General features: G+C 36.7%; 1 protein-coding gene across 1 annotated transcript; it reads right to left on the bottom strand.

Moving 5' to 3' along the window:
• Positions 1 to 2108: 2108 nt before the first annotated feature.
• Positions 2109 to 9049, bottom strand: LOC132181117 (uncharacterized). The gene is made up of 9 exons (XM_059594193.1): positions 8916 to 9049; positions 7627 to 8413; positions 5697 to 6946; positions 5009 to 5297; positions 4649 to 4873; positions 3855 to 4028; positions 3119 to 3313; positions 2909 to 3022; positions 2109 to 2697 (listed from the first exon to the last, which is right to left on the bottom strand). Exons 2-9 carry the CDS (start codon positions 8338 to 8340, stop codon positions 2362 to 2364), a joined length of 3297 nt encoding a protein of 1098 aa, XP_059450176.1. The 5' UTR covers positions 8341 to 8413; positions 8916 to 9049; the 3' UTR covers positions 2109 to 2361.
• Positions 9050 to 11387: the final 2338 nt, after the last annotated feature.

Genomic DNA, 11387 nt, shown 5'->3' with positions numbered 1-11387 from the left:
AAATAAACCCTACATTACAAATTAAATAACGGAAATATAAAATATTCTAACAAAGGAAATAATATATTCTAACATCCCCCCTCCTCAAACTCAAGGTGTAAGCTTGAGTTTAGAAAAGAGAATAAATTGAAGGCATCTAAAGTCGATGGTTGGATCAAGACAATGCCGGCGAGAAAGGCTGAAAGTGACAGCCGGAGAAATACCGGAGAATAGAGACAAGCTGCTAAAAGAATCCGGTTAAGAGCTAAACTGCAACTGACAATGACGGTCGAAGAACGAAAACTAGTCATTAAATCCCTTGAAGGGCCAAACCACATTGTGCCAGGGTTCGCCAATTACAAAGACGAGAAAAGCTGAAAGTGACGGCTGCAGAAATACCAGAGAACGTAGACAAGCCACTAAAAGAATCTGGTGAAGGGCCAAGCCGCAACTGACAAAGAGGCCGGAGAACAAAAACTAGCCGTTAAAATTCCCGTGAAGGGCGAAAACCGCATTATGCCAAGATTCGCCAATGAATAAAGTCGTGGATCACAACAGAATTAAGAGATCATCAGAAGAGAATGTTAGAAAACACCATAGAAACATCATAAGACTTTTATTGAAAGCCACAGAAACAGAAACGTGGCTCTGATACCATGTTAAAATATATATAAAAATATAAAATACTAAAATATAAAAGAGAAAGAAAAGAGAGCGGAAGCGGAGAGAGACGTATGGGCTACATCTTGTATATTCACCATATCAATCAATATTACATAACTCTCTATTTATAGAGAGACAATGAGTAGTGACCAAGAAACCCAAATTAAACCCTAAAATACATAAGGAAAGAAATAAACCCTACATTACAAATTAAATAACGGAAATATAAAATATTATAACAAAGGAAATAATATATTCTAACAGAGAACATGCAGAGTCAGAGAAGTTGCTACATTTACTATGACAAATACGTCGATCGACAAAGATCTCCTTTGGGAGTTGAGAGGCTGAGGAGTTTGTGCTTAAAAAGATGAGGTTTGCGCTATCCCACGCCTCATTCTTGACATCTTGAAAGACCTTTATCACAGCAGCTTTGGAAGTTGTTGTACCAAATACGACCACAAAGACCTTTGGAAGTTGAAAAATACGCCGACTTCTTTCTTCTTTTACGCTGACTCAGATTTGTGCGGGCTTGTTTATAAATTGTAACTGTTTTATCTTTCATTTTTACTTTTTTATTTTTATATTTATGACACATTAAAACACTTTTCAACTAAAAAAAAAACCACATTTTAAACATGCATAATTCCCAAAGTATGTATTTCATTCATGTTATTAAAAAATAATATTTTCACTTGTTAAAGAAAATATGGCTAGAATGAAAAAATTTTTTGTCAGGTGTCAAAACGATGTGGTATTTTGTACACGTGGCAATATTCTATTGGTCTTATATGACTTTTTACTCACATGGAAAATATTCAATTAGATTATTAGACAGTATATGAGGAAGTATTAATTTTGCCACTTTTAGAGCCACAAATACCACTTATGCCTTTAACCCAAAATATTAAATTTGAAATGTGCCGTGTTTCAAATTTTTCTCCAAAGTTTTTAACTTTCTTCCCAAATCCAATGCCACATCACTTTGAGGGGAATAAAAGGGGATAAAAAAAACTTGCATATAGCATTAGTAGTTGCAAAGCTTGAGAAAATTCAATTAAGGCGAGGTTTTGAAGCTAAAGATGCGATTCTTCGTCGCATTAACAAGTGTCAACATAATTTCACATGACACTTATTTTGTTTTCATTTAAACAGGAAACTCAAGCAGGATTTATTCGGGTTGGCATAAGGGAACTCTTCTTCTATGCTTCAATTTCTGTTCTTCATGAGTTTGTTTGTCTTGGAGACATCGGCCATGTTTGTTTGTGTCTATATTTTATGTCTTTTGTTTTGTGATCTACAAATATATTAACAACTCAAAAACTCCAGACACAAACACATCCAGTACTCTAATCCGACTTAAAAACACTCCTTTTGTCCTTTTCCCCCTTCCCCTTAAGAAGAGAGGGAAGCAAATCCGATACCCAGCAAAGCCCATATTCAAAAGCATTTTTCTTCCAGCAAAAGAAAAAGAGAAACAATAACGGAATGATGTATTTACCCATACCCAATACCTTATGAGATGCAATCACTGATATCAATGCTACACTCCTACAGTTTAAAAGTTTTGAGTTGTTCTACTATAAGTCTATAATTGCCTTTTTTTGTACAGAGACACCAAGAAGACTGAAACCAAAACCGGAGTACAAATTTAGAACTCCACATTTAAAAAAAAAAAAAAAGACACATTGTACATATATACCTGAGATATATATTGAGCTACTCCACGCTATTCATCCATACATTGCGAAGGAGTTCATATCTCACAGCATTTTGATTGCCTTTTTCCTTTGATATCCAGCTGGGCTTCGTTGGAACTGCTGAAGAACGAGAACCGTCCATAAATATCGAAGCCAAGGGCGAATTCAATTCATCAAGCTCATCATCACTGGTGAATGATTTCCAAAGTACTGAGGACCCACTTCTTCTCAGATTAGGTTGGCTTCCACCCTCTCCAATAATATTTGCAACTGAAGCTGCCAAAGGTGGTGAATAGACTATGGGAGCTGCAGTGCATGGGAGGTTCGTCAGGGACTCCTCCCCACTCTCAAGATCCTACATAAAGCAATAGCAAGATTATAGGCTCATCAGGCTAATTCTTGTACGCAATAGTAATGCAAGAATGCAGGATAACACCATGGTAGAGATTTTTGGTCCAGACTCTGCCAGACCTATTTCCCAAGGTAAAACTAGCAAGCATGCATTAATTATTCTCATTATCAACACACAAGGGGCTAAAAAAGAAATGTAGATTCAATTGATTGACCTCCAAGTTCAGCGCTTCAAGCACAACATCTGGAATTGGGTCCGGACAAAACTCATCTGGAACAAAATTGTCGAGAATCCTCTTGATCAATGGTGCACCAAATGCAGGGCAAACCTTCAAAAATGGAAGTAAAAAACCATAAATAACAACTACAAATATCTACCATGAAGACCAGATACTAAATGTATGGTTTAAGTTCCAGCATTGAACCTCTTTCCTGATGGATTTACTCAAAAGCATGTCCTTTGGAAGCATCATGAGATCACTCAATGCATTAAGGAGATGGAAAGACTTGAATGATGTATCATCTCTCTCGACACTGTCTTCATGGTTACTTGCATCTTCAAGTGGGTCATCATCGTCCATATCAAATAAGTCAGTCAGCCATCTAGACCAGTTTCCAATCTGATATGCACAAAACACAACCAGAACTATATTCGCTTAGAATGTAGCATTAGAAAACTTCACATTGCCCAATTCAACAAGAATTTAGGGTGTATTTTAAGATATCAGACATTATTAAGGAATACTGCAGGTTCAATATAATCAAAATCCGATTTTCATGCATCTCAAACTGCAAATAACCATCTGATTTTGTATGATATTGATCAATATTAGAAAGAATCAGAAATGATCCAGAACTATACCCTCCTAGAAAAAAACACACAATGCATGGTAAATGGCGTGCCTAAAAAACTTCATCTTTCGATTGGCATTAACCATTTAAAAGGCCAGCCCAGCCCAGCCGGATGTAGCACATTTTCAAAATATAGATTAACACCTTTAAATCAATATACTAAAAGAGAAAAACCATGAAAGGTGATCCTACAATTCCAGGAAATAGTAGTAACTTGGCAGACTTAATTGAGAGGATCAAGAACATCTATCATTATGAGAAATGATCTGCTCTACACTAGCCTCATAAAGTGCAATTTGCAAGGTTTACCGCATTTTTCAGTTGTGCACCAGCCCCAAAGCTTGATTTCCCAGCTGGAATTGGAAGGACCTTCGAATCACTGATGGGGTCAGATACAGGATCTGTAGGGATCTCATCAGCAGATTCACGAAGAATAGCATTGAACATAGCCACATCTAATCTAGCCAAGCATTGCTCCATTATCTGGACCATAAAGATGCATTGTAATGTCAGATTTTTTAAAAGAGAAAGAAAAGAGGAAAAAAAAAATTATTTTTTTTCAAGGAAAACACAATCAGAAATTCAAAGAGACAGATCAATGTATTGACCTTTTATTTCTTTATTTTGGCTGTACAATATAAGGAATATTTCAGAATCACTAAAAGATGTCATTTAATCTATAGACCAAAACTTGTCATTAATGTGCAGCAGTATACCAAGCTGTGCTAGAGAGAGGTGGGAAATGCACTTAAAAGTAGTTCATACATAATTAATTCAGGTTGCTTACGTGCATTAGGAACCTTAAACACGGATATCTTGCAATCTCATCAAATGACTTTATTTGCAATATAAGGAAGACAAATTTATGACCGAGCAAATAGCAGTTACCATTGTTACTTTGATGGCCATTTTCTGTTCACTGATATCTAATTAATTCAAATTCGCTGCACAGGGATTTATAACATCAGCATCTATTGAAAAATGAAACACTCAGTTACCTTTGTTTACACTGATATTTTCATTTTTTTTTTAAAAAAAAATGTTTCATATAAAATTTACAAAATTATAGCGTGTCGGTTTCTTTATCAAGTGTAAAGATTTACCAATCTAGCCAGCATAGGCAAGCAGCCACACTCATGCCCTCCAGCTCGGACTGGACAAAGTCTTTCACCTGCATCCCTGAAAGCCTTCTTCCAAAGGTCTAACGAAACACTCCCTTGTTCTTGATCACCAGAACTAGATGACCTTCCGTAGTTTTTCCTTAAGCTGGAACCCATACTTTTGTTAAATGCTGTTGTAGCAGCAGACTGCATATGTGGAGTCAGAGTCTGGAAATAAAACAGTAAACTAAATCCAGTCAGACAACCATGAAAGTTGATACACTATAACCTAGTTTTGCTATAAAACACTTCCAGGGAAATTCAAAAATTGAAGACAAGGAAGAAAAAGAATTGAGGAGTGACCTGCCACCAGATAGACTCAACAATGCGGGAGAAGATCCAACCTTCTATTTTTTCTAATGCAGATGTAAACATATGTGTGTCCTCCCAGTTGCCGAAACCTCCATACAATGCTTCTTTTCTGCCAGGAGAAGACGCTTTCCATTTTAATGAAGTTGATACCTTGTTATTTACCTTTCCCCCACCATTCCTTTCTATACAATTTTCAGCAGAGAGTGGTAGCTCCAGGTCCCGGTTGGCTTGGCTTATAATTGTTCTCAAGACAACAGAATTTGACAGCCAAAACGTCAATCTGTAATCAGAGAATAGGAAAAGAAAATGAGTTCGTACAAAAACTACACAAAACTTACTTCAACGCATAATAGATAAAATCAAATTTCATGCAGAAGATGTGTGCACAAGTTGAGTCTCTCTATCTGACTCTTCTGCTTTGTCATCTTTTGCTTGCTACTAGTATATTTTTACTGCATCTATAGTACAATGCTTTAAATCAGCTTCAATTTAGATCTCTTGGATAAGACCATCTATGGCAGGTTCCCACCCCTAAAGTATAGGGTTTATCAAGAAGCTCGCAATGAACTAGTTCTCTTCATAAAATAGGTAGTTCATGTATCTTTAATCAGCTAACCATTAAAAAAAATATGAAAATTGTTACAAAAAAAAATCTGAAAATAATGTGGTTTATGTATACCTTGGAACGTCATTTCCACATGCTTTTGCTACCAAAACTAGTCCTGAAACGGCACTTCTAGCTGCAGATGCCCTCCTTGATAGAGAACCTTCTCTACAAGCATGAAGATACATCCTTGAAAGGCGCCGAGCTGGAGCATGGACCTTACTCATGGAACTTCCATGCTCAGCAACTACTGAATAAAGAGCAGCCTCAACGGCAGCAGCTTCTCTCAACTCTCCCTCAAGCATCTTTATTCTGTTTTCCAAGTGCTGGACTTTGCTGTCTAAAAGGGCACTTCTGGTATCCTTTGGATAAATTTTAGCTTCTTTTCTTTCACTACTTCTGAGGTTTCGGGCAACATACTGTGCATCTCCCAGGACACTAGCTTCCTTTATTTCTGTTTGCTGATTACCACTGAGTGATCCATTGGTGACCCTAGCTAAATCTGTTGATGACCTAACAGACTTCACATTCTTTAATCTGTCACTTTTAAGGATATTGCTCTTCATTCCAAGATTTCCCCTGCTTAAAGAAAATGTATCACCTTCCAAAGATGCTTGCACTCTGGTAGCATCTAGGATACCGAATGGTTTATCTTCTGTAGAATGCTTTTTCTCATCCAAGTTTTGTCTTTCATCCCCCTTTTCTTGTGGTTCCTTTCCATCTTGGTCTTCCATAGAACTATCATAGATATCTTCACTGGTTTCAGACTCCTCCTGGTCATCCCTGCCAATTTCCCAACCTTTCCCATAATTTTTTCCGTTAACTTGAGAACCACTGGACTTAGTGGAGTCCAGCTCCTCAACCACCCTGGAGTTATTGTCTGGGGATGCTACAAGACTGTTGGATATTTCCTTGATGTTCTGCTGACCATCACCTGAAACTGCAGCTGTGCTATTAGTTACCTTTTCATGAACTTCCTGAGGCACATATCCATGATCATTGCTTCTAATGCTGTCATCAGAATCTTCCTCTGGATTTTCAAACGCCAAGGATGAGGAGGAAGAGTGAACACCATGGGGAGCAGTATTTTGTAAGGTTGACATTGAACTAGAGTTAGGAAAGTTCAATGTAGAAGTAGGACCATTTACTGGGCTTCCCAGATCAGAGGACAAGTCTATCGATGATGAGCAAGATGAGCTTCTCTTTAGATTCTCATGTGATCCAGTATGTGGCATCGTATTTGGTTTTTCAAGCTTAGGTTTCAAAGCTAAGGCATGTTCCTTGCTACCCCCTCTAATGCTAAGAGTCACCATGTCTGGTCCGTTCTGGAATTCAATTCCAATCATTATATTACATACCACATCATTAGTATTTATCACCAAAAAAATAGTATGCGTGTGTATATATATGTGTAGATAAATATGTAGTTTCACCTATGATGCTGACCATAGTATCAAGCCCTTGACCAACAGGATGGTGATCTACAGGCAGATGTGTAAAAGCATTAAATTAGAAACAAAATACTGATCTATACACATTGTTTGTTCTTCATGTTTGACCCACCGATATAAGCGGTGTAACAGAGGGAAATTACTGAGTTTGTCCTATAGCATTTTTCCTAAACCTTGTGCCATAATTCTATCTAACTAATAATGCATCAAACAATTTAAAAATCAGATGCTCTGTCTGTGTGTGTGTCTCTCCTTTTTCCTAAAGGCATGTTCAAACCACCCATCTAACATATTGCAGATTATACATGCCATCTGCGTATAAGGCTAAAGAATATGAATCTCTCTAGTAACAGAACACCTTTACCCAAAGGCATGTTCAAAGCGCCTATCTAATATATAGCAGATTATACATAATATCTACGTCCAAGGCAAGAGAATATGAATCTCTCCAGCAATAGAAGAATGTAGATACAGACACATTGATTTACTCATAGTAGAATCAAAACTGGCAACTAGCAATCAAAAGAGAACAGAAGAAAATAAGCAAAGAATACCTCTTCATGTTGGGGAGGTAAAGCCCCGTTAGAGTGAGGAGCAGTAGAAGAAACTGTCTGAGATGAGTGAGATGAAACATCATCATCAGTTAAAGATGCAACCTCAGCTTCCTCAGCACACTCTTCATTCATCAAGGCAGAAACAGATCCACCACCATTATCATCCAGCAACTCCCCTTTTCGTTGGTTGTCCCTCAATGAGGAACTATTGCGACCTTTATTAACAGGCTGAATTTTGATAAACAAAACCGGTTGATTCGTGTTCCCATAGCTCCTCTTGCAGTTCATTGGAGCACTAATGCTTAAGGCCTCTTTCACAACACCATAATCCGCCAAATCTATGATGGAACTCGCCAACACCTGGCCCTTCACAGTCTTGTCCCTCCTAGTCTCATACAAGTTAAACTCTAAGCAATTCTTCTGGAATGCATCTGCATCCCCGCCTTTGACAGACATGTCCCTCAACAAAGTCACCGGTAGCCTAAAAGTCTCATTGAACTCAATCTTTCCCTCACCAACAACCGACCCAAGTGACGGTACGACAAGGTTGGTAGACCCAGAATTTCGTTCGCCATTTTCCCATTGAATCAACACAGAACGGAGGGATCTAAGCGACTGTGATGGGGGCCAAGGCTTAATGTCCTGAACATGGATTAAATAATTGATTTGGACCGAGGCACCTTGCCTGTTCTTTGCTCTCAATCCTAGAACCATGCTTGCAGAAAGTGGACTAATGCCTAGCTATAGTTCCACTCCAATGGGATTAGCTACGTATAGTCACAAGCACCTAAAACATAGAAACCTAGAAGTATTTTACTCAGTAGCGTAAGAAACTAAAAACACTGCATTCTACACATAAATAGCAGAATATGAATAAAAACAAGCTCTCTTCACGAGTTGTTCTTCCAATTGCTTAACTACTAGAAAACAAAAACCAATTGTTGCTTTGATTCTAAGCCACGTAATTGTAAAGATTTTGATACAATGAAGTTCAAAATGAAGAAACTGAACATAGAAGCTAAATCAAAAACAAAAAAGAAAATGTCTTATAAACTTTCAGCTCAGTAAAACGAAACACAAATTAAACAAAAATGAGCTCAAAAATCACAAATTCATAAGCACAAAGCGTAGCAATAACAGCATTGGAGCCAGAGCAAAATGATCAGCCACTGAACAATTTTCTGGAATTGCTTTACAAGCATCAGATCCAGATAATAAATCAACCAAAATTAATTGAATTTTAAGCTCAAAGTAGCTCACACCATTTCACCATGACAGAGAAAAGTTACCAGTAAAGCTAGTAGCCGAAAAATCGGAGAAGTGTGTGTAAGAGAGAAAACCACTCGTTTTGTATCGAATGGTTCAGCATTGTTGATTGAGAGAGAGAGAGAGAGAGATATTCTGAGAGGCACAGGAGTGGTGAGTGGAGAGAATCGAGAATGCCTTTTGATTATTACAAAAATAGAAAAGAGAAGCAAAAAATACGGTTAAAAAAAAGTGAGAGCTCCTAAGTCTGGCAGAGTAATGGTTGATGCCGACAAGTTAAAACGGCGTCGTGGAATGGTTGGACGATGTCCTTTGTGACGTTGGATGATGGAGATGCCTCGGCGGAAATGCTTTTCACTTGATCAAGTTATATAGAAAAGAAAAAGCTAGTGAGGGCGAGTCGAGGATTTTTCGCACGCGCGATTTCGGGTCGTGAAAACCACTGTCCCGGTACCCGTCGGTTGTTGATCAACTGAGAATCGAACCACTCAGTTGGTGCTCTTACCAAACCCAATGGTCCTCTTTCTTTCAACACACAAGAAATAATAACGCAAAAAGCTACAAGCCTAAAAAGTGATTTTTCTTTGACAAGCAAGGCCACGACGAGGATTTTGTAAATTGGGAAGAAAAAAAATTATATTGAAAAGAGAATAATGTTTATCTTCACACTTATTCATCACACACATTTCATTCTGATTGACGTGATTTGTTATAAATGGCTAAAACTATGTCACGTTAACCAGTATAAAATTAGTATGATAAATTAGTGGTGAGAGTAGCATTACTCTTAAAATAATACCAAATGTTTGTTAATGTGTTTTGAGGGATGCTTTTTGTTTTTTATTTGAAAATGTTATTTAAAGTAATATAAATGTAAATATAGTTTTGAGTTGTTTATAAATATTTTTGTTTTAAGAACATAAAACAAAAATTTTAACAAACATAGTTGAGACAGGTATGTTTGTTAATTTGTTTTGGGGAGTATTTTTTATTTTTTGTTTGAAAAAGTGTTCTGAATCTCCAATGTAATATACAGGCGAAGACCTTTTTTGTGTTTGGTTTAGTGTTTTTATGTTTTAAGTTATTTGTTAATGTCTTTTAACTCGAGATCATAAAACAAAGCCAACTAACAAAAGTATTAACAAACATGGCAAATTTTTCATGCGTCCCTTGAGCATGTCTTCTTATAGGACCGAACATTTTTTCCCTTTAACCGAGGTGTAAGAATTTATTCCAACACAATTTATAAAATTGTCACGTAGCATGTGAGAAACACATTTTTTTTTTAAAAAAAAATATAATTATCAAACTCTTTTACTGCTATTACTGAAGTATTTGCTTCTCACATGCTCAAGAGACGCATAATAATTTTATAGATGTGATTGAATGAATTTTTTCGGATCCAATTTGAAAAATAAAAATTATCCCTTCGCACATGCTAAGGAATAAATGATAATTTTATAAATTAAATTGGAGAAAAACTCTATCCGACTGAAGGAAAACTTTATCAGATAAGTCAATATGATTTTTTTTTTCTTTGTAATTTGTTTGATTAGGATGCCTATAAACTTTGATTAAGTTGTAATGGGCCAATTTTAGGTATCATGAGCCTAAAATTTCTTGAGCAAGATCAACCGACAACTGACTTAATGAAGAATTTGTTATGACAACTGACTTAATGAAGAATTTGTTATAAACGTACGAAAAGGAAAACTCAAGATTGGGTAGTCATCACTCATCAATGACTCGGGACCCTTTCAGAGCGCGTGGGGATTAAGCTACAGAGTCTAGTGGGTCCCTTGCAAGTTCCTATCTTGCTTGGCTATCCTAGCTGGCTTGGCTGTATTCTAACCGACATAAAACGCTGCGGCCATCAGTCAAACGCACGCCCTGGGATAGTGTAGCCCACGCCATTCATTCATTCTTTCTTTTTCTTCTCTTTTTTTCTTTTTTTTTTTCAGCCCACGCCATTTTCTAGAAATTGGGCTTAGCCAGATCCTACAAATGTTTTAGAATATCTTTTTTTTTTTTTTAAATAAAAAAATTATTATTTTTAATAAATTTATTGATTTTTTATTATTTCAGTATTCACCGACATAGAATTATCTTAAGAATATATACAAACTCTCGTCAGAGTATCAAAAATGGAATTAATGATCCAATGTTTGATCAAAGTGTAAAAAAAAAATGATTAAATATTTTTAATCACGCCATTTTCTATGGGATAAAGTTTTCCAACAAATTGGGTCGAAAATAATTCATCGGGTTCCTTCAAACGTACCCTATTTGTAAGTTTGATAGATTTTAAGGTAAATTACTTTTCAAGTAATATAAGCTTGGCATAACCAGAAAGTTAATCACAGACAATCAACCATTCACCTAACTGCTTAGGTCTTTGGTGCACCAGCCGTCACAAAGTGCTCTGTATTTAATTATGCATTTATCTAAGCATATAAATATAGCTCACAACAGGAAAGCAAGAGGGGGTAGGTTGA

The sequence above is a fragment of the Corylus avellana genome, chromosome ca5, assembly GCF_901000735.1.
Source record: "Corylus avellana chromosome ca5, CavTom2PMs-1.0".
Classification (NCBI taxonomy): domain Eukaryota; kingdom Viridiplantae; phylum Streptophyta; class Magnoliopsida; order Fagales; family Betulaceae; genus Corylus; species Corylus avellana.
The sequence above is the reverse complement of the archived record's forward strand: the minus strand, read 5'-3'. Positions and strand labels throughout refer to the sequence as shown.

Coding starts and splice junctions, on each gene's coding strand:
- LOC132181117 (XM_059594193.1), bottom strand. CDS start 8,340: ATGGTTCTAGGATTGAGAGCAAAGAACAGGCAAGGTGCCTCGGTCCAA. Junction 6,947..7,626: donor TACCTCCCCAACATGAAGAG/GTATTCTTTGCT, acceptor ATTGAATTCCAG/AACGGACCAGACATGGTGAC. Junction 3,314..3,854: donor GTGCACAACTGAAAAATGCG/GTAAACCTTGCA, acceptor TGTGCATATCAG/ATTGGAAACTGGTCTAGATG.